Source organism: Motacilla alba, chromosome 2 (assembly GCF_015832195.1).
Source record: "Motacilla alba alba isolate MOTALB_02 chromosome 2, Motacilla_alba_V1.0_pri, whole genome shotgun sequence".
Classification (NCBI taxonomy): domain Eukaryota; kingdom Metazoa; phylum Chordata; class Aves; order Passeriformes; family Motacillidae; genus Motacilla; species Motacilla alba.
Genome location: NC_052017.1, coordinates 138,467,553 through 138,489,670, shown reverse-complemented (window position 1 = coordinate 138,489,670; position 22,118 = coordinate 138,467,553). Strand labels below are relative to the sequence as shown.

The window sequence follows — 22,118 nt, the reverse complement described above, 5'->3', positions numbered from 1 at the left end:
GCAATGCAAAGTTGCAGCTGCACAATGGAGCCACTTTCGGTTAAGAAACTGCATAAAAAAGGATCAGGTCCTAGCAAAGGCTGGCAGGCTGACACTTGGGCGGCGAAGAGAAAGGATTTTTAGGCTCTGTCCTGTAAAGCTACACGGTGGGGGAGTTATTTCAGCAGGTAAAAGTTACCTCTAAACAAACTTCAAAATTGTCTGTGTTTAATACTGCAAAATATTTTAAAGAAGACTGTACTGTGTCTTTCAATGCCAGTATAGAATATGGGACAGGTCCCAAGGGAAGCTCAGTACACCCGAGGGCTTACAAACCTTGACTCTGTCCCTTTAAATGTAATTGTTAGTAAACACTTTCATGAAAGAAGCTTTCATCAGAGAAAAAAAAAAAGTGGCAAACTACAGTGGTAAATAATTTGCCTTGGCAAATAATATTTAAGCCACTGATTTGAACCGTAATTCCGTTCAGCATTATCATTTGCTTTGTAAATAAAAGTGCTTATCCAAACAGCCAAGTTTTTTGTTGTTGATGAAAATGGGGAAATGTGGGGCAGAGGGAACGTGTCATTTCCCTTCCTTTCTGGAAGTCTGGGGTTTCCAGCTATTCAGATGAAACTGCTTGTGTTTCCATCGATACGAGCCTTGTCCTGCCACAGCAGCACGGGAGAACGCGGTTGAAAAATGCCCCCCTGCCCCCCGCTCTGAAGGGGTCTCAGTTTCCAGAGGCCTCTGCTCGGCAGCCCAGTGCGGGATCGGGGAGCACCGCGGAGAAGGAGGCGGGCGCTCCCCAAACCCGCGCGGCCGTGCGAGGGCAGCGGCGGCGGCCGAGCCCCCCGGGCTGCCACACCTGACACCGGCCCGGCCGCTTGTGGGGGGGCAGCGGGAGAGCTGCACCGCGCAGCCCCCAGCGAGCTTCCCCCCTCTTCTTCCCTGGGCCAGATGGAGCCGCATTTGGTTTCTCTTTTAAGCATGTTACTTTTGTGAGGAGAATAAAACGAGCAGGAACAGCTCTTGGCCGCAGCGGCACAAGCGAGCCCTGCTCTGCCAGAGGAAACCACATAAAAGCGCGCGGGTGTGCGTTTGGGGGGAGGGCGTAGCGAGCGATGATGCCTGGAGCTTCTTGCACTCGGAGCTGCGATTTGTGAGTGAAACATGATGAAATCACCCCCTGGACAAATCACACGAGCCTGTCAACCTCACCAGGTGGGATTACTCGTAGCTAATAGCCTGAACTCCCCGAGCAAACAGAGCTCTGCGCTCACTATAAAAAAAGGCGACAGTGCGGAGCAGGCTTTTCAAGAATTCCCTGGTATGGCTAAGCAGGGCTGCGTCCACTCGCACCAGGTAGGAGAGGAGAGGAGCATGTTTGCTTTTAGAGGAGGAGTAGCCCGTCTCTCCTGAATAAGTTCCTACAAAAAGGAGCGTTTCAGCTGCAGAAAGAGATGTTTTATTCATAAACCCCTTCTGGTTTGTGTTACTCTCCAACGGTGACGCTGTCAGCTGCTGCTCCAGTGATGGGAACTGCAGTGCTAGGAAGCTCCAATGTACTGAGGACCATCTCTGCCCTTTATGCATAATGGTCTTAGTGCAAAAGTCCTGCTTTTTGCACAGTTTGCTTACTTTGCTCTTTTACTTTTGCAGGTTATATCCTTATTTGCTTTTGCCTTTGGAGTAAATGTGTGCATGGGATTTACAACAAATCGATTTAGGAGATCTGAAGAATGGGATGAGGGCCCGGTCTCAGGTACAGTAACAGACATAAATTCTACATCACCGTATGCCCTTATGTTATAGACTGTGGTTAAAAACCATTCCTACTCTGTAACAGTAGTTTGCTTGTTCCTTTTCCCTCTAGGATATAGAGAAGAATAAATAACTTGCTGAGCCTGAGTCAGTTGACCTTTGGGACTCACCTATAGGTCTCCTATTTACTTAAACTTTTGCTCTGTGTGCATGTGACTATGGAAAATTTAGCTTATTTTAGGACTGAGCACTGTCAGTCTCACAGAGACTGGTCTCCTCAGCTCTTGAAGTGTTTGCTGTGCTTTGTACTCTGCATGGCTTCCTTCTAGTGCTAAGAGAAACTCCCTGATGGCTTTCACGGTGGTGGATTTATTTTGGTAGCATTGAAGCGGTTTCTAGAAACTTGATTAATGCTTTCAAGAGGCACTGGTGAGAAAAGCTTTTGGGATTTCTGCGGCTCCTGAGGTCATGCTGGTTTGTGAACAGTAGACGGCAGACATCTGACGGCAGAGAGGAGAACAGGTGTTCGTGCAGATGTGCTGTCACCGAGTCCTCTGCTTTTCTACGCCTACTACTTTTATTCTTTGGAAGAGAGCAAGAACATGGCACTGGAGGAACTGTTATTTGTGTTGTGGGGCAGTATAGGGTTCTGTGAGCTCAAGCATAGTCCAAATGGAAAAATGTATAAACCAGACAACTAGCCTTTTTTTATGCAAGAAAAAGCAGGCTTGAGTTATGTCTCTGTTCCTTTGGCAGGAGAAAGGAAACTTGCGGTCATTGACTTAGAGCTGGTTAACGTAACTGAAGTGAAAGGGTTTCATTTGCAGTGCCCGTCTGTAATGATAGCCTGTGAAGTTTAATTATAAAATTGTTTGCTGCGGCCAGAGTTTCTTGTGTTCCTGGTAATGTATCTGTGTCCTCCTGTCCTCCCTCTTTGAGGAATTGGTGTCTAATCACAGCCACTATTGGGGCTGCTGGTCACTGAGTAGAGGCATTTTAGGTAATCAAGAAGATAGTGGCTGTTGCTTTTGATCTTTACAGCAGTAAATGAAAAATTGCTTGAAAAATAATTTCTAAAAATCTTCTAGGATGTTAACTGTAGAACAGATGTGTAGTGTCTGTAATAGGGACAGGGAGGATTTGCATTTCAAATGTTCAACACCTGAGTGGCAGTTGCTTTGCTTTCACTGGTGACTGTCTAGGGCAGGGCTCAGCTGGTTTTTCCTGAAGACCCAGAGGTCTCATATTGGGGTCCCATGGCAGCTGATCAGTGCCAGCTCTGCTGAGCCAACCAGCACTGTTCAACACCTCCAGGGCTGGGAACAGGAGCTATGTGCTCCTTCCAATAGTAGGAGGATTAGCTCAGCATTCCAGAAAAGTAGGAAGAAACACAGGATCTCTTGAAAAGGGCAGGAGATGGGGTACTTTTGGAAATCTATTGAAAATTTGTTTACAGGTGGGACTGACCTAGTATTGAAGTAGTCCAGTCAAGGGTGCAATAATGAGAGACAAATTAATGGAGGATTTTGTCCATTCTGTGTTTATGTAGCTGGGTTACTTTTATTTCAGGAGGAAAAAAAATGATAGCAAAACATGAAGGAGTATAGTCACAGTACAGTATAGATAGTAAAAAGTTACACTGGAGATGTACGGGGTTTTAGCAAACTGAATGCACTGTGATCAGAGAACCTCAGTCACTCTTAATGGCATGACTTCCAATCATACTTCGTTAGAAGTGAAGTCCAATGAAATATCCAGAAAAAAAGATTTGTATAAATTCTGTTTCAACTTCACTATTCTTTAGCTTATTTGCTCCCAAACGTCTTGATGTTGAGAATTAATTATTTTATGTTGGCAAAACACTTACTTTACCAAGCATTATTATAGAAACCAGTTTGTTATTTCTCCATGGTATGGTATGCCATGATTGTAAGCAAATTTTCGTTTTCATCTAGCATGGAACTCTGCTGTGAGCCAAAAACATCATGTTTTTTTCCTAGTCCCTTGCAAATGCACTCCAAAGTATCACCACAGTGACTAAAACACCCCTTCTGGTTCTCTTCTTGCAGTGTACAGATGTATGTCTTTATACGCTTAAGATGTTGAATATTTGTACCCAACAAATTATTGAATTGAAATAAATTTTTTACTCAAAATTTTAAGACACAGGAGAGAACCAAGGCTCACATTTTTCCTTAACTTTGCCTTTGTAAGTTACTTGCTTTATGAATTTTCTTAGCCATCTTTTAAAACTTTCCACTTTCAGGGAAAATGACCTTAGTAATCACTTGAAGCATGGTTCTTGATCACAGTAGGATAACTTAATGCTTTGGAAGGAGAAACATTCTAGTTTTTATCTTTTCTCACTGTATTTTTAAGCATGCAATTAATAATGGAGTAATGCTTTTCTTTTGTTAGAACACTTGAATTTTTTTCCCTTATCTGACTTTCCATTTGGATTTAAGTCATTGCAAAGATGAAAAGCAAGTTCATAATAGGAGTATCATCTAGCAGAACTAGCACTCCAGTCCTGTTTTAAACACTACTGCAAATAAATTGATTTCATTATTTTTAAGCCTTTTAATCAGATAGAATCAAAAGAAATAGTTTGATATGGCACTTTCTAAGAAAAATATAACACCTTTAAAATGGAAATGTAACAACTTCCTTGAACTGAATCACAAAGGCACTATTGTCCTATTTAGCTTTGCTCTCTAACCTATGACATAGAAGACAATTAGATGACTGTTTTGAACTTAGTGGCAATAAAAGGAATGTATGGAAAACAGTGTGAAAAGCTTTATGTATGAAATATTGAAGGAAGGATCTTCAGGCTGAGGTCCCTGTGCCTGCTGCACCATCTGACTGCAGGAGCTGTGGAGGGATGCAGGAATTTTGAAAATAATCTTAAACTGTCTAAGTTTGTTCTATGCAGGGGTTTTTGTTAGTTTGAAAGTGCTCACCAGGGAGAGAGCTCCTGATGACATATTTTCAAACTATTTTGCATGCGCCAGTACCTGTGCCATGGCATTGTGCATGACCTGAAAATCATGGTCTGGCTGCAAAGGCAAGGTCAAGCATGAGAAACAAAGGAGTGGTCTTAATGTATTTGGAGAAATTCAGCAAGTTCTCTTTTGTGCTGCGATATGGAAAGTGTCCTACATTAACTCAGGACGTGTGACTTGAATTTGCTAAGTGATTTGGGATAATTTGCTACATCACTAATGCGGTGGTTGTCAAGAGATGTGAAAAAATTAGACAAGGTAGGTGGGCTAAACCTTTCTTACATGAAATGGAAACCCTACTTGCAGTTACAGAAGATGGAGCTAGATGGGATTTTGAACAGCCATGTAGACCTCCATATCCCAAGACCTGGTCAGTTGTTACAGAAGTACTTCTGACAGATCTTCTAGATCCCTGGCCCTTCAAAATCTTCAAGCTCTGAGATTTCACAGCTTCTGTGTGGGTGGTTTCCTGGTACAAATGAGCTGCTCTTTACAACAGGTAGGCATTCTTAGAGCTGCAATTCACTGTCTCTCAGTAATCTGCAGTCAGATTTACACCTTCTCTTTCCTAAACACATGTTGATGTGTTGGCTTTGGATTTTTTTTGGCCTTCTGAAAAGGTCTCCCTCTCAGCCCTTTGAAATGAAAAGGGTGATGTCCAGGTTAAGGTTTATATGCTGGTATGTAATACCTCCAAGTTTCTAATACCTTTGATTTGCAACTTACTGAATCTGTGATTAGCTATTACCTACTTTCCAAAAAAAGAAAGTAGTTGTAGAGATTCAATAACATAAAAATATTTTTTTGTTGTAGATTTTCAGAAGCATTTGATAGGAAGGAGCTGTCATCAAAAATAAGTACCACAGCTTCATAGCTCTGAAAATTTGAGTTTTGACATGATTTGAAACAATTCTCATGTGATTGATTTCTAGCACAGCTTTGTGACCTACTTATGTAAGCAAAGAAAATACTGATCTGTGTATTGCCAGCATAGATGCACACTCTGTCTCCTTGGAATTTCAGATGACCAAAATACTAATGGCTCACTTAAGAGCATGCTTGCAGGGTACATACCTGTAGAGTGAAACTTCACTGTGTGTATGATGTTACCCTGAGCGCTGCTGACCTGATTGAAATAAAACCCCACAAAACCAGAAAGATGGAGTTGTCTGCTACCACCTTTTCCAGCAGTTATAGGAGTGTGCCTTGAACCTGCTATGAGCCATGACTGCAACCATGGTACATTTGGGTTTCTTACCTATGATCTTACTGTAGCACTGATTTTTTTACAGGTTTACTCCTTGAAGTAGTTTGTGCTAGTGTCCAGTCAGTGCCACTCCAAGGGAAGTGGTGGAGCAGTAGTGCATGGGATGAGAGCTGGTGAGACATCAGCTGCTACAATGTTACCTCCAAACTCCCCTTTCATCGTCTTTTCCATCCATTCTCATAGCGTTCACTTAATGCCATCTTGTTTGGGAAGAGATTTCCCTTCAGTTTATGTGGAAACTAAACTCTCAGCTATGTAAAAGTGTAGGGGGAAAAATACATAAGAAAATATCAGACCAGCTGTTTCCCAAAAGTGCCATTGCATCAGTCCTCTAAAAGTCATACTGCTAATCGTGGTGAGGTTTGCCAAAACCAAACCAAACCATGGCCTGAAAGAAAACAAAACGCAAGACAATTTCAAATACTTAATTTTAATAGGTCTCTCCAGGAACAAAAGGCGTTGTGAAATTTTCTTTGGAACACCTCTATATTTACAGGATAACATACATTCCTTACTTTATTTCATAACATACAATTAACCCTAGAGAACAGCACACAATTTTCCTGCTTTATATAAGCTGTTATGTAGGATTCTTCTACAAGAAAAACTTTTAAAATATATAAAGTGTATAAAATTGTAAGTTTTGAGAAAAGAGCAGACATATATCAGCTTTGACATTAAGGGCCCTTACTAATAAATAGATTATTGAAGTCTAATACATTATTCATGGTTTGCAGACTGGCAGCCCTCCATTTACTTATATAGATAATAGTTATTGATTTCTTAAATACTTCTGTATTTTTTTAAGTTTTTATAATTTGGTGCTTTGCAGAAGCCCATCAAAAATTCTTACTTTATTTCTCCATTAATTTATAGAGCATTTTAAAGTTTTCTTTCACACTTCACATTGATTTGACACCTTCCAGTGTAGCAGACCAAGTCCTGCTGTCTGCATGTAGATTAATTGGAGTCCTTTCCTATGTAAACTGTCCAGCCAGCCATGAAAATGTCACTTGGTTTCTGAAAACAAAGGCCTGCTTCTGTGGAATAGCTGCAGCTCCTGGAATGGGGCCTTAGAGACTTCAATACATTTCTGCTAATGATCTCTTGATTGTTACAGAGGTAAAGCCAGGGCTGTTTCTTTGCAGGATGTTATCACAGCATGCTGCTTCCTTTTATTTTCCCCAAAAGAACATATTTTTTTGAATTTGTTCTTTTTTTGTTTCGTTTCTTCAAGCAATTCTTCTGCGCTCCCTTCCCTTTCCCAGAGCAACCATCCACTCATTCGAGTGGCTCAGGGCTGAGCTGCCTGTCCCATCACTTGCCAGCCTGACAGATGTTGCTGTTTCTTGTTCCACACAGTCCTGTCAGATTCCCCCTGGATCAATACCTCTGGCTCCTGCAAAAACAGATGCTTTGAACTTCAAGAGGCAGAGCCTCCTGGCTGCCGCTGCGACAACCTGTGCAAGAGCTACAACAGCTGCTGCTTCGACTTCGATGAGCTGTGCTTAAAGACAGGTATGATGGGTCTCCTGTCCTGCACTGCCAGGTGCTGCTGACACCTGGGTTCTGCCAGTGGTCGGGACCTGCTTGATGAACCAGCACTCCTTGGCATAACCTGCATCTCTTCCTCACCTTGCGTTAGCCGGGCAGGCTCAGCTCAGCCCAAAATGCAGCCCATGTTTCCTTGCAAGGAGCAGCAGGACTGTGCACCTATTGCTCCTTACTGCGGGGAGCAGAAAAAGCAGGGTACTCTTCATATCACACTGAAAAGCAGAACTTCTGTCACTAAATTAAAAGCAATATTCGGTGTTCAGGCACTCATCTGACCTCTAGTTTGCAATCAAAAGCCATGGTAAAAACTGGACATTGGTCATTTTGTGTCAGCCATCCTTTTTCATCCCAACTGCTAACTTAATAGTGGAGCAATTCAAGCTCATTTAAGAGGATGCCTTGGAAGCTGGGATCATTGGAGGGGTGGTATGGGTCCTCTTGGAGCAGGGGATAGCCAGGGCTTGCTACCTATGCCCCAGACCCTGATTTCCAGGTGTTAGGATGCATATTACTGCACTGGTAGAAACATTTGACTTCAATTCATTGGACCCTGGGGGATGGAAATGTAGCAACAGGTTCACTTTCTGGTTTTGGCTTTTTTTTCCATGAGTCATAGGTAAGGAAAACTTCAAAGAGGGACATGAGTTATATTTTACTTCTTAGCATAGTGCATTTAAATTATTAGTTGTACCCATCTCCTTCAGTGTTTGCACAGTGGTCAGAGTTGACACAGGTGCCTTTTATTTCTGCCATCGAACTTGTTCTTGCTTTATTGAAGTGTTATACTTAATAAGCATCCAGAAGGAAAGTGTAATGATTAAAAATATCAGTGCCCATGGATGTGCCATGCTTGAAAGTCCTGACTTCCTCAGTTCTGTTTATGATTATATAATTGTCATAGATTGGTACCAAGAAAGAGTGAGCTAATCTAGTATGAAAAACAAGTTTGGTTCCAGGCCAAAAATTTCTGAATTTTAGGCTGACACTATTCTGCTCCTGCTGTAAATGGCTGCAGAATGAGAGGCTCAGGAGGAATTTCAGAGCGATGTCTACTACCAAAGGGCAGAATTTCAGTTCCTCACCCTCCTGTCTACAGCAGACACGTATGTTCACATATGCATATGGATACCTTTATAGCTCCTGGGGCTGTTGGGTTATCAGTCGTATAATCCCACAGGCATTTATTCAGGCAATTATCCCCTGTGTGATCTGTAAATATGACACACTTATAGGAAAAAGCCTCAAATGAAGCAGAAAAGGGGATAAAAGACATTGCTCTGATGTGTGGTTTTTTACTGGGTGCTTGTTGTCTAAAGTAATTTTTATAATTTCTTGTGTGGGCCTTATTGTGGAAAACCTTATGTTTGAAACCATAGGCCCTGTTCCAAAGCAGTATACTACCCTTGAGGGAGCACATAATTTAGACAGGCCAGATCTTAAATTCATTTGCAAGAGAAGAGAAGATGGAGTTCTCACAGCAGCCATGCCATGCTTCTCCTTGAAAAACAGCTCTTGCTTTTTCATATCTTTGAGGTTGGTGCTGGATCTGCCCTGTGGGTGAGGAACTGATGGTGAGGGTAAGGCATCACTAGGCTCTTTTCTACTTTCTTATTTTCTAGGGGTTGAACAGGAGACTGTAGTAATTGTGAGGAAAAGCAAAGATTACCCAAGAAACACCAGAATTCTTAGTTTGTGCTTCAGGTTCCACCATTTATCTGTGAAGATTCTTTTTTGTCTTTTTCCTTCCACACTTTTTCTGGCATTCAGACTGTACAAAGCCTGAAATACAACACCTGAGAGTAGCAGAAATACTCACACAGGTGTTTGTGGAGGAGCCCTCCTGCACTTGCAAGTGACAAGGGTCCTTTTTGTTTCTGGTTGACATACCTACTTTAACGACTAGAGTGTTTTCCTCATAGCGTGAATGAATACTTTTTGTTTTGATTGCAATCTCTCATTCTTGCTTACACTGTGAATATTTTAGCTCGGGGCTGGGAGTGTACCAAAGATCGCTGTGGAGAAACCAGGAATGATGACAATGCTTGTCACTGCTCTGAAGACTGCTTAAGTAGAGGAGATTGTTGCACTAATTACCAAGTCGTTTGCAAAGGTAAGTCTTTGGTCTTTCTCCTCTTATCTTTCCAAACCCAATAGAAGGCAAAGGTAAAGAGTTTTCATCCAAAAGAGGAACTCTCCTTGTTTTGCTTTGATTTTTTTTTTTTTAGGAGGTGGGGGAAGTGGGGAATCTAGCAGAGGTAAATAATAGGTTGAAGGATGTTATCTTTGCCTGTAGAGGTAATGGTAGGAAGAGAAGAGGTGGAGGTGGATGAAGAGGAGTTTAAAGCAAAGCTCTTAAGTGTTCAGATGCGTTTGTCTGCATCACAGGGAGTGCAGGGATATCTAAAGATCCCAGAAGGAACGGAGCATTCCTAGATATGTTATCTCTGTCCCAAAGACCTCTCTCCACCCCCACCACAAAAGCTTCTGCTCAAACTACTTGACCTAATATCTGTAGGCTTTGTTTCTTGTGGAAGAGGAGTTGCAAGAATGCAAGGGCTGTTGCTGGGCTTCAGGTGACCGTGACACACCATGGCTGGAGAACAGCCAGCACTGCCTGTCGGGTGGATGGGCTTTGAGGACTTTATTTTCATCAAGTGCTCTGCTCTTTTAGGGCATGGATGCCTATCTAGTGTGTCTGCCATTGACAGCAGGTCTTCTGGTCCTTGGTAATGGATATATGCATGAATATTGTCTCTATAGGTTTTTGCTTTTGTATCTCGCCTGGTTCTTAGGTTTTTTCATTCATTAACTTTGCGGGGGCAAGGGTTACAGTTTGAAATTGTTTCACCATTTTGGACAAATGCACGTGTTCACAAAATTTTAATAGTCCAGATCCAATGGCCCAATACATACATACACTGAAACCAGGCCTTTTTGTTTGCTTGAGTTTTGCTGTTGGGAATCCAAATGGAGCGTGTCTTTTTCAGCAAATCTCTGTAGATTGTCCTTCTCCTTCCCAAAGAAACCAGAAGCTGAGACCACTTAAATACTGCTGTGGTTTCCAGTTCCTGCCTTCTTCGTGAGCTTCCTCTCACAAGGGTCAAGACAGAGGAATTCGTATGTCTCTAGCTTTAATGTACATAATCTTCATTTAATTAGGTAATAACAAACTATCTCAATGACCCTGGAACTCTGACATGACTAAGCTATATGTGAGAACAGTGTTTCCTCTTTATTCGTGCCTTTGCCCATCTGAGGATAGTGGATTGGGGTTTTTTTTTCCCTTGGAAATTGTCCATCCACCTCCTGTCATGGTCAGTTGGAATTGCTGCAGCACACACTTCCTGCAGATCTTTTCTATGATGTTTTTTGTTTTGTTCTTTTAATTGAAGTGCAGTTCCTTTATTAGTGCCAGGTTCAGAAAGTAGGGTTGTTAGTTAATAATTTGTTTTTTTCAATTGATCTGTAAAAATGCAAGTCATGAGCCACTCTAAAGACAGCATTCAGCAGTGAAAACCTTAAGAAAATAGTTGATTACACAATGTAATTTTAACTAATGTAGCTCTGAAAGAGTATTTAATGCTTTTTTTAGCTTAAGTCTCACCTGATCCATGAGCTGATCACCTCTCTAAGCCAGCTGGAAACTATTTAGAGTTGTTTTTCTTCCCCAGAATGAATTTTGTTTTGTGCCTTTGGCCAGCTGAATCAGCTCATGGGAGCCATGAGAATTGATGGTAGGAGGGTGAGAATTCACAGCCAGAAGCAGCACTACCTGTTTTTGACAGATCAAAAATAAAAAAAATTAAAATAGATGACCACTGTGTCTAAAGCATTACCACTGTCTCCTGCGGTCAAAAGGACACTTTTGACTCCAGTTTTAAGAGCTGCTTGTAGAAGTGCTAGTTTGGATATTTTTGTTGAATAGAATATAACCAGATCCCTTGTTCAGCTTTGTGAAAAGACATTCTCATTATTCATGGGAAGTATGACAAGTCAGTCCATTAACTGGAGCTAGACTTTATTTTTTTTATGTATATTTTCTGTGAAACCTGTAGTTGTATCCACAGATTTTGTATTTTTTATTTTTTGAAACTCCAATGTGACTTTTCTGGTAGGAGAAACCCACTGGGTGGATGATGACTGTGAAGAGATAAAGGCTCCTGAATGTCCAGCAGGGTAAGTGTTTTGCTTGCATCTGGAAAGGCAAATGCAGCAAAGCCAGTGGTCCCCAGCTCTGCCTTGGACCTCTGCCCATCACATTTCTGCACTGGCTCTGTCTTGCAGGCTGAATAACTGTGGGCTGGATGCTTTCCTGGGCTTCACCATTTCTAAAGTTAGGCTCATAATATTGTCATGCATTTGCCTTTGTGCTGCTGGAGAGTAGCGGTGGATGATAGTTGGGGTTGAATTCTTGGTCTTCCATCACCTGCTGCTGGGTTTGCCTGCTTCACTTAGATGCATAGGGAAGGTAGCCAGACTCCTCTGAAGTCAGTGAAAAGGCCTAGGTTTTTCTGCTTTCAGTAAAATTCAGGTTAAGCCATAGGTGAACACAGTTCAGACCATTTGTTTTTTTAAGTGGAATTTTGTACTTTTAGCATTATGCCCTTAAATGAAAGGATTTCTAAACTGCAGTGGGGTACAGGCTTACTTAGTGAGGAATTTGAGCACATAAGCAACATGGAGAAAGTAAGTAACTTTTGAAACCATTTGTCTCACTATTATGCCTAAAGGAAAGCATCTGCTTGGGTGCTGTGTTGGGTTGCAGCTCAGTCTGTGCTGTTTGGAGGATAGCTTGGAGATGCTTCCCCTGGTGACAGTGACAGCTCAGATGTGCTCATCCATGGCATGTATCTGCTTGCTTGGACTTGACTTTCAGTAGCTGTAGTAAATTCAAAAGTAATAAAGTGACAAGAAATACTGCCATCTTTAGTATGTTGGAATGAACTGTGCCTCACAGAGCATCCTCCAAACGCCCCCTGGACTTCTGTTTGAGAAGGATCAATGGTCATGAGACACATGGTTTTTAACTAGAGATTGTGTGCTGGACTGGGAACTTGTGCATGGTAAATTTCCTTCCCCATTGCCTTCTATATGCATTTTCCTTTTTGGGTTAGATCTTTTTAGCTCAGGGAAGATGTCTTTTATGTTGGATATCAGCCCTTTCACAGGCTGTGAGTGAGCACTGGCTGTTACTAAGTGTGAGGATTATCAATTTCTCATGGTCTGTTAAGTATGTAAAAGACTATAGGTATATAGTTTATACAGTAACAACTTCTGGATTTCCTAGAGGCTCAGTGAGCAAGTGGAAATTAAAAAAACTAAAATTTTGAAATGCTGCTTTAATATTCCTGCTGCTTTTGCCTTTAGCTTTGTTCGTCCTCCTTTGATCATCTTTTCCGTTGATGGTTTCCGTGCATCATATATGAAGAAAGGGAACAAGGTCATGCCCAATATTGAAAAACTGAGTGAGTACATCTATTTTTTGTCAATAAATGAAAGACATTCTCCTGCAGCCCAATTGCTTTCATTGTTTGTTGAGCAACAGAAGGGTCAGCATGGAGATGAAATGGCAGAAGTCCCCTTCAAATTAGGTGATACCAACTGGTGACTTGAAAGCACCCTGAATAATGCAGCACACAGCTGCTGCTTTGGGAAATGCTGCTCAGAATCAGTGACCTCTATGTGGTTTTGTCAGCAAAGAAATTCATCTTTAGTACATGATACATATCATGCATGCTTACAGGCTAGTTGGTAGGTGCCCACAAAATTTTCCACTTGGTTCAGAAATGTCAGAGGTATGGATAAGTGGCTGCAGAAGCTGTACTTGGATGCCTGGTAACTGGCTGAAAACATGCCCTGCACTCGTCCTGCTGGGAATGGGCATCCCCTTGAGTTTGTGGAGGACTGGGTGTGCTGAATATTTGAGCCTCTCTGTACTGCATGGTAGTTTGTGTGTGCCTGTACCCTTGAAATGTGTTGGGGTTTTTTCCCCCTGTGTGTGTGCTGGCCCTCATATTTGTGTAGCCAACTATGGCTGGGTTCAATGATCTTCAAAGTCTTTTCCAGCCTAAATGATTCTGTGATGGGGAGGTTGAGGCCACAAAGCCCAGTGTGAAACTGCAGCTTTGGTGTATTTTTTACTTAAAATAAACCTGTGTTTTCTCATGTTGTTTTACTTAAAAAGACACTTCCAATGACTCCAGATGGAGACTGGCTCAGGAAAAAAAACAGTCTATGGGAATATAGCTGGTTCCGTAGTCATCTGGAAGCATTATTTCAATTGTCAGTTGTGAAGTACAAAGAGTGCGTGAATAGATTTACTACTGCCCTTACTGCTGACTGCCGTTAAGCAGCAGAAAGTTCATTTAAATTAGTTAAAATATAACTAGTTTCTGCATCATTTTGAGTCACAGAAATTATTTTCTCTTGTTTGGTTTTCCATGTCTAAGAGCTTTGCTTCCTCACGTTTGCATTTAATTTTTCAGGATCTTGTGGTACACATTCTCCTTACATGCGACCTGTTTACCCTACAAAAACATTCCCCAACTTGTACACCCTTGCTACTGTAAGTCCCTGGGAAGGATTTTTTCATGATAAAATGTTGCATTGGAGTAAAGATGTGTGTTATGGGAAGCAAGGTTTTAAAAAAAAATATATATGTATATATGTGTAACTGTTCATTGTCCATCCTTTTTGGTATTTATTTATGTTAAGTATTTTCTTCACTTTGAAGAAAAAGAAAGTATTTAAGTATTTTCTTTTATTTTGAAGTGGTGAAATGGATTGTATCTCACCATTATACCCTGTCACAGCTTTCCTATGCTTTCTTAGGCCTGCTTTTGCAGTTATTTGTACTGCTGCATAATTACAGGTCAAAGTTTTCCTGGGGGAAAAAAACCACCCCTGAAATGCTGCCCTGAATACAACCAGCAGTTGTTTCTCTGCTGGAGCAGCCGGAGTCAGTGGGGCAGTGTGCAGCTGCTGAGTGTGTCTGGATGCTGTGCTGGCCCTGCAGAGAGAGGAGCCATTGCTGTGCTGCGGTGGCAGGGCTGGCAACCAGGCTGTCCCCACACCTGTGTGACACTGATAGTGTTCCCAAAGCTGCCATGAGGGACTCTCCACCTGCAGCTGCAATTTTTTTTCCCTCCTTTTTTTTTTTGTGCACCCACTGCACAAATGTTTAAATGGATGAGACAGGAGCATATGGAGAAATAATAGGTTGGGAGGGGAGAGGGCCCAGAGAAAGGAATTTTCTGCTCTTCTCCCTTAATTGCTTTTACTGCAGGACAAATTGTGGTATAAAGCCATGGCTTTGGGTGACCTGCCTCAATTTTTTTCCTTGGAAATAATTTATCTAACAGAAGCAGTCATGAAGATAAAAATAGTATAAAATGGAAATGCTAAGTGTTACTCTTGCAACCAGAGAATGAATTATTGTGTCCAGAAAGGGCATTCAGAAAGAAGAACTGAAAGTACAAACAGATCTTGTTTTTATACATTTATACTTTTTCTTAAATGACCTAAAACTAACTTTTAAACAGTGTGAAAAACTTGAAAGTATTGAGTAACAGGAGTTTTTATTCTTTTTAACACAATTCAATCATCTCTTACTGCTTTCATTACAACAGCCAGATTTAAATGTGCTTATCTGAAAGTAAAAATCTTTTCTGGTATGTAGTTACAAAGATACTTATTTTAAAATAATTTAGTGGTACTTTCAGATAGCTAGGAAGCACTGCATTTGTGTGCATTAGGGTTTTACTAATTAATCTACTTCTGCACAAAGGGACTCTATCCTGAATCACATGGGATTGTTGGCAATTCGATGTATGACCCGGTGTTTGATGCCAGCTTCAGTCTTCGAGGGCGAGAGAAATTCAATCACAGATGGTGGGGAGGTCAACCAGTAAGTTTCAAATTCCCTCCTACTTTTTTCTTCCTCCCTCTTCTCCCCTCCCCCTGTGCTGTGGAACACAGCCAATAATAATAATTAAAAAAACCATATGTGAACAATTTGTACCTAATCCCTACCCCCTTACCCCCCGCCCCCTGGCTAGCCCTCCGTCTATCAGTTTAATGTAATGTTTTGAGTTGGCTTTTGCTTTTCAGAATAATAAATCCATTGACTATGGAAAGGTGCTTGCACTGATAAGTATAAATTAGACACAGCTAGGATAAAACCCTCACTTGAGGCAGCAGTGTAACACTGTGATTTTGTTACCATGGCATAATGTTTCCTTTTTATTTTGGGTTTCTTATGTTTTTGTCCTAGTAATGTTCCTGAGAAGTTTTAGTATAAATATTTTGTCAGCATAGCATGGCATAATTTCATAATTATTATTAAAGTCCACAAGTAATCACTGTTACCTGATTCCTGTTACACTGTTCCAGAGGCTGTGGAAACTTGAGAAATAATTTCTGCCTTGAGCACAGCAGCAGAGGCTGCTCCAGTCTTTTAGATTAGTGTTGGACTTGGTTTGTCTTGGTCTGAACCCTTATTCTAGGCAAGGAGATGGAGTCCTTCCAAGTATTCTGTTACTACAGCAAAGACAGTCCCTTTGCTTCTGCTGCACTTTCCCCATTGGTGCATGCTGTGGTGGCTTTCTTTGACAACAAAAGTAAAACCAGTAAGTTTTAAATGCAGGAAGCCAAGGTGCATGCACATTTCATTGCACTGATTGCTTAAGAAACTATGGTTTAAATGCTTTCTGGTGAATTAACCTCACAAAAGAGCAAGATGGTAAAGGTGAGGAAATCGAAAGGGGTTTGGGAACACCATAATCTGTCATTTCTGTTTGCTAAATTGATCCATATCATCCCTCGAATCTCTTAAGACCGAAATATCCCACGGGGCTAAAGGGAGTTACTCTGACAGTTGTAGGTTTAGCAAGTGTCTGTGTTGTCTGCAAGTCGTTTAGTCCACAAGAAATGTGAGACAAGGCAGTTTAGAGCTGCAGGCAGATGTGTGACAGGCAGATGTGTCTGGCTGAAGCTGAGCCAGAATGAGGTATTTGTGCTGTTGTAAAGTCTCTCAGTGAGTGTAGGCACTCCCTTGGCTAGCTATGACCTGGGTTAGCTTTTGACATGGGTGGTGAGGAGAAGACAGGGATGAGGAACATAGCTGTTACCTTCCCAGATGGAAGCAAGGAATCAGGATCAAAACTAGGAGCAGCGAAAGAGCAGCAGTGTGTAACCCCTTTATCTCCCCTACAGCCGGAGCCACACAGTTAAAACCTGCTCCAGTCTGGAGTTGAGCTCATAGATAATCCTGTGGCCCAGCTGCTGTGTGACAACTCATTAAGCAGCTGGAATTTAATTATGCATTGCAAATTTAATTCTGCATCTTACCTTAATCATGGTCAGGTAGGAGTTAGTGGAGAATTAATTGTTGGGGCATGTACAAATGTCTCTACTTTTAAAATATGATATTTTAGAAGTACAATGTAAGTCTATGAGTACTTCATCACCTGCTGTGTTGTGTGGGGAACATTGTTAATTCCCATACCTATGCTACTCCAGGGAATAAAAGATTTTCTGGATGAAAAATTTCATCTGAGAATAGTTCGAGAAAGTTATGCAATAGTGGGTGACCTTATGCTGGATGAAATCCTCAGAGGATGGGGTGTGTATGTGTGGGAGTGTTGCATACCCAAGTAGGGATGATAAAATAAACCAGTTATTCTGAAGAATTGTTAAAAAGGAAACACACAAATCATGTAATAAGCTAGACATGTCTTTGGAAAATTGGAAGCAAATGCACAGAGGAAAGACTATAATTCAATCCCCATACACAATAATATGAGGGAAACACACAAATTGGGCAAACCTGATAGAGTGGCCACAATTGCTGGATGGGGAGATGATAGATCTCTTGCAGAAATATGATATAAATTATACTCTCTCTGCATGTACAAGAATTGCACAGTTCATAAGAGAATTGCAGATTTTTATGAGAGAAGAAGTGATCTCTATGTATTGGTTAGATACGGTCAGTTTCTAACATGTTTTTATAATTTTCTTTAAATATTGACGTAGACATAGGCTGCCCAGAATAACTGGGTACTGAAAGATGAGACAGTTCAATTAAGGGGGTAGAAAGGGATACCTGGTCTGTGTATCAAAGGAATCCTGTCTGTCATATCAAATATTCAGCTGGCTCTTTTTAGGTCCTGGGTCTCAAACTGAAGTACTCAAAACCTGCAGAGTGGGATATGGTTTGCACAGGATTTGAAATTACTGTTTTTCTGTGCAAGAAGGCAGAAAAATTGTCCGAGACTCCCAGGTTTGTATTATGGCTAAAATGCCTGGAAGAGAATGTAATTTAACGTTGATAATTTCTGAAATACTTTCTTGCTCCTGGAAACTGGCCTACTATATATGGCTCTGTGAAAATGTAGGGGGGGGTTGGTGGTCTTTCCTTCTTTCTTTCTTTCTTTAGTTGTTCTAATACTCAATCTTTTGCTGAAAAGCAGCCAGATTACCCCAGACATCAGTGGGATTTGGCAGATGAATATCTGAATGCTTTTACTCCACAAATTATGAGAAATTAATAGCATTAGGAAAAGGGAGAAGCGGGGGGAGAAAGTAGCTTGGAAGTGTTTCAGGGTACTGTAGCTGGTTATGGGACTTCCTGATTTAGTACACAATGTTGATTTATTATATAAGCTTAAAACAACCTTGTTTTCAAAACAAAAGTGTGTTTCATAGGAAACAGCCATAAAACCACTCCTCATACTGCAACAGCATCTCGCAGAAATGGTGATCATCAGGGCCCATGGGGGAAACTAAGTTTACTGCTCATTTTTCATGACACTGACATTCTTGTTTTCATCCCAAGTAACTTTAGGCACTAAATTTAGGCTGTCTTTGGCTTCTGTTAAGCACTAGTTTTCCATGTCTTGGTTTGATGTAGTGAGTTTAAGCTTACACTACATATATTGGGGTTTTTTAAGTGATCTTTCATGATCTTTAGAAATAACCCATTAGTCTCTCCAAGGTCAGAGGAGGGAAGGTATACAAGAGCTGGTTAATGGGGACAGAGAGGCTCCTTCACAAGGTAACCTGGCTTGCATCTGAGTTTGGGTCCAAAAGATGTCTTTCACTTCAGAAATATCATAATTATAAAAGTATTGATGGATGTTTAGGGTGCATTGTATGTAGCTTTAAATTCTCTATCAACCTTTTAAAGACTACAACCCTCAAAGAAGGACTATCTTGAGATGCTAATCCTTAAACATGGCCATGACATTCCTAGGTATCAGACAGCATGTTGTGAAGCTGTCTTTGTAGTCTTCAAGGTATGCCTGTGGACATCATCACTCTGCATCTAAACTTGATATTCCTGATTCATGCAAATTTATATATCAATATTTAGAATAAAGCCATTATTGGAATTTCGTTGATTTTGTCTGTCTAAAAATTACAGAAGGAGCTTCAGAACGCTGTCCTCTGCCTTTGCATCCTGAACAGGTCTTGCAATCACTTTGTTGATTGGTAGGGGAAGCAGAAGGAGAGATATCTGTAATTCTGTTTTATAAGTACTTCTTTTTATCCATCTTGAGCCATGAACAAGCAACAGGACTCTATTTATTTAATGGACTTCTCGTACCAAAAATCTTCTGTCTGGGCAAGAAGGCAATGCTTAGCTGCCAAGTCTGGGAGAACCTTTCTGTCATCTAAGTGTGGAAGAGGCTACTCCACATTTTATCTTGTTGGCAGAACAAATTGCAAATGGTGCAGGAGTGGTATTAATTCTACCTGCTTGCACCAGTCTTGTGCACATTTCTTTACTAGGAAATGCTGCGATTTCCTCCTTCCCACCTTTGCCTAGATGTGGAAGGAATTTCTCATTGCTACATCAGCCTTTGATGCAGCCTTTGATTCATCTGACACATCATCATATATGTGTCAGCCTTTGTGAAGTTGTGGGCTCTTGTTTATTCATGGCAGATTAAAACCAGGGAGGTGTCCCACTTTCTGTGCAGGTTTTCAAAGAGAATTCCACAGCTATCTTGAATAACTCTGGATGAAGTATTTGCACACCTGTGTGCAAGTGTGTCTAGCAGTAAGAAGAAGGGAGAAGCTGGGACTTCCATGTTCCATATGGCATTGACACCTAACTTACTGCTTAGCCTTGTCTGCTTTCATCCATAACTAAAGGAGGAGAATTGTAGTCATTGAACACAGAGGATATAAAAAAAAAAAGTAATTCAGCTTACAGGATATGTTTAATATACATCTAGGAAAGCATGTATACTATTTCTTGGGACACATGCCAGTGTACTCTGTTTGAATCTGTGATTGCATAATTTAATAGCTTTCTGTAGCTTTCTGTATTGGAAAAGCTAGATATTGTTGGTTTCCTGTGGCATGGTAGGAAGATAGTGTTTGATCTCTCATTATTTTTCAAATATTTAATCCCCTTCTCTCTGCTTAAGCAAATTAATTCAGAAATATGCCCTTTGTATAGTTTGCAGTACAATTAAGCTTGTCCCCTACGCAAGCCAGGAGTGGACATTTGACATGGTTAAACAGCTGACTATAAAATTCTAACATATTAACAGTTAAACCCAACAAAATTATGTATGGCAAATAAATTGCATAAGCTCATGGTACTGACCTTGCAGAACAATAACCCTTATTTGCATTTTAGTTTCACCTGGTTTGAATGGACAAGGTAGAGAGGGCATCTGGTAACTTTTTTCTATCCCACCCTCCTGCACAACTTGTAGACTGCCTTGAAAGACAATGAATTTAACTTAGACAGTGAGAGGTGTTCACTGGTGTTATGACTATAGTAAGAGTTTGCTGCCAACATTTCTACTGAAGTTATTATCCTCTAGCCAAAGTACTAAATAAACTTGTGTGCTCCCATCAGTTGCTCCAGTCTGTTGTCTAATTTTGCCTATCCACTAAGGGGTCTGGGTAACAAAGGACATCTCGAATAGAAACAGCTATTGCTAGATGCATCAGCAGTGTCTCAACTCTAAAACATGATGAGTATTTAATTTAGAGCTTGATCAATGCAAATAGAAGTTCTTCCACCTCGATATGGCTGCTTCTCTGCATGGTGAAAGACATCCACAAATGGCTTGCTGAGTAGACCTTGGTGATAGTGTTGAATTTTCTTAATTTGGATTTAAATAAATCAAAGGGGCTGGCAGCTTTGGGGTTTTTTTTTTCTCTTCCCCACTTAAAAAACAAAGGAGAGCAGAGGTCCAGTAGTAGTCTGTTATAAGCTTGAGTTGAATCAGACTCTGTCTGCCAAAGTCAGGATGGAGTAATTGAGACTCACTCAGATGTTGTAGACAGATAGGGGCCCTTTGATTTGCTGATTTTTGACTTCAACAGATCCTTGTCTTAGCTATTCATCTTATTTCAAGTGCAGCAGACACATGTACTCATCTAAACTGCTAATGCAAATGTAAATGGCTGCATTCCTGAGGTGAAATACTGGCAGGTGCAGCTTTCCCCTCTCTGAAGCCTTTAGGCTGAATGCCTTTAGGCTGCACTTACTGCTGTTAGGAGTGCACAACTGGGAGTGATCTCCACTTATGTGCATTACCCCAGCACTTGCTGTTTTCATGAAGCACACTCTATGCTCAACGAGAATAAAAGTATAGCAATCACTTTCTCACAGATGTGCTGGCTACTTGGCAATATACCAATGATCCAGTTATTCATCTGTCAGGATGACAAATGTTTTACTTGCCTGGCTGGAGAGAGAGTGTCTTTTGGCACGTGTTTGAAATCCCTGCCTAAAATACACAGGGTCAGAGGTGAATTCAGCTGTGTAAGGAGCAGCACGGGATGTCTTCAGCTGCTGAGGGCAGAAATTGTCTGTTCTCATTTAGACAGCCAGGCAGACTGGACAGTTTGGGCCTGTGTGTACCAAAGTACTAGGAAGTCAAACTAGAGTCTGCAGATGGTAAAATCCAAACACAGAATTTCCTGAACTTAGTTTGTTGGTACCTTCCTAAAGATATCTACAAAAATATTTACAATTTGCAGGAATACAAACATTTTCAAAGAAAAATCTGCTGTGGGGGGAAAGGGTTCTCCAAGTAGAGCAAGACAGAGCATAATAACAGTGGGTGCTGACACACATTTCATGCTGAATGTGTCTTTGACCACCTTTCTCTGCTAGGACTGGGTTTTTCTCTATGAATAAATCTGCAATGCAAAGGAAATTGCTTTAAGTGTGGGCCCTTTTTCACCTGTGAACACCATGATGCACTAATGAATATGTAATGAATAACTGCCTTAATTAGACAGGATCTAGGCTGGTTATATACCCCGACTGTGCTGACTTATGTGGCACAAACAAGCATCCTTGCATTGTAATCATACTTCTGACTGCAGTGTGTGGGCTGAGTGACATGGTCACTGGGTTGTAGGCCTGCTTCCTTTCCAGTTCACTTGCATCCTTCTGTCCCATCCCATCAGAGTTAGTATTCTGTGATATTCAAACTTCAGTGTCCTGAGATACTGAAAACAATATTGCTGTTATTCAACTGTAACCCCCAAATTCCAATATAAATTCAAAGCAA

General features: G+C 41.1%; 1 protein-coding gene across 9 annotated transcripts in view; it reads left to right on the top strand.

Moving 5' to 3' along the window:
* The window catches only part of ENPP2 (ectonucleotide pyrophosphatase/phosphodiesterase 2), a 72,009-nt gene that overhangs the window by 14,202 nt on the left and 35,689 nt on the right, over nucleotides 1-22,118 (top strand). For 4 of the 9 annotated variants that reach the window (XM_038127119.1, XM_038127118.1, XM_038127115.1 and 1 more), the window contains exons 1-8: nucleotides 1,156-1,344; nucleotides 1,642-1,744; nucleotides 7,378-7,533; nucleotides 9,554-9,679; nucleotides 11,685-11,745; nucleotides 12,937-13,034; nucleotides 14,055-14,134; nucleotides 15,356-15,475. In XM_038127119.1, the coding sequence (XP_037983047.1) occupies nucleotides 1,156-1,344; nucleotides 1,642-1,744; nucleotides 7,378-7,533; nucleotides 9,554-9,679; nucleotides 11,685-11,745; nucleotides 12,937-13,034; nucleotides 14,055-14,134; nucleotides 15,356-15,475 (933 nt within the window). Of the gene's footprint in view, nucleotides 1-886; nucleotides 1,345-1,407; nucleotides 1,545-1,641; nucleotides 1,745-7,377; nucleotides 7,534-9,553; nucleotides 9,680-11,684; nucleotides 11,746-12,936; nucleotides 13,035-14,054; nucleotides 14,135-15,355; nucleotides 15,476-22,118 lie in introns of those variants that run through there. The other 5 variants (XM_038127111.1, XM_038127116.1, XM_038127113.1 and 2 more) reach the window with 3 other exon arrangements.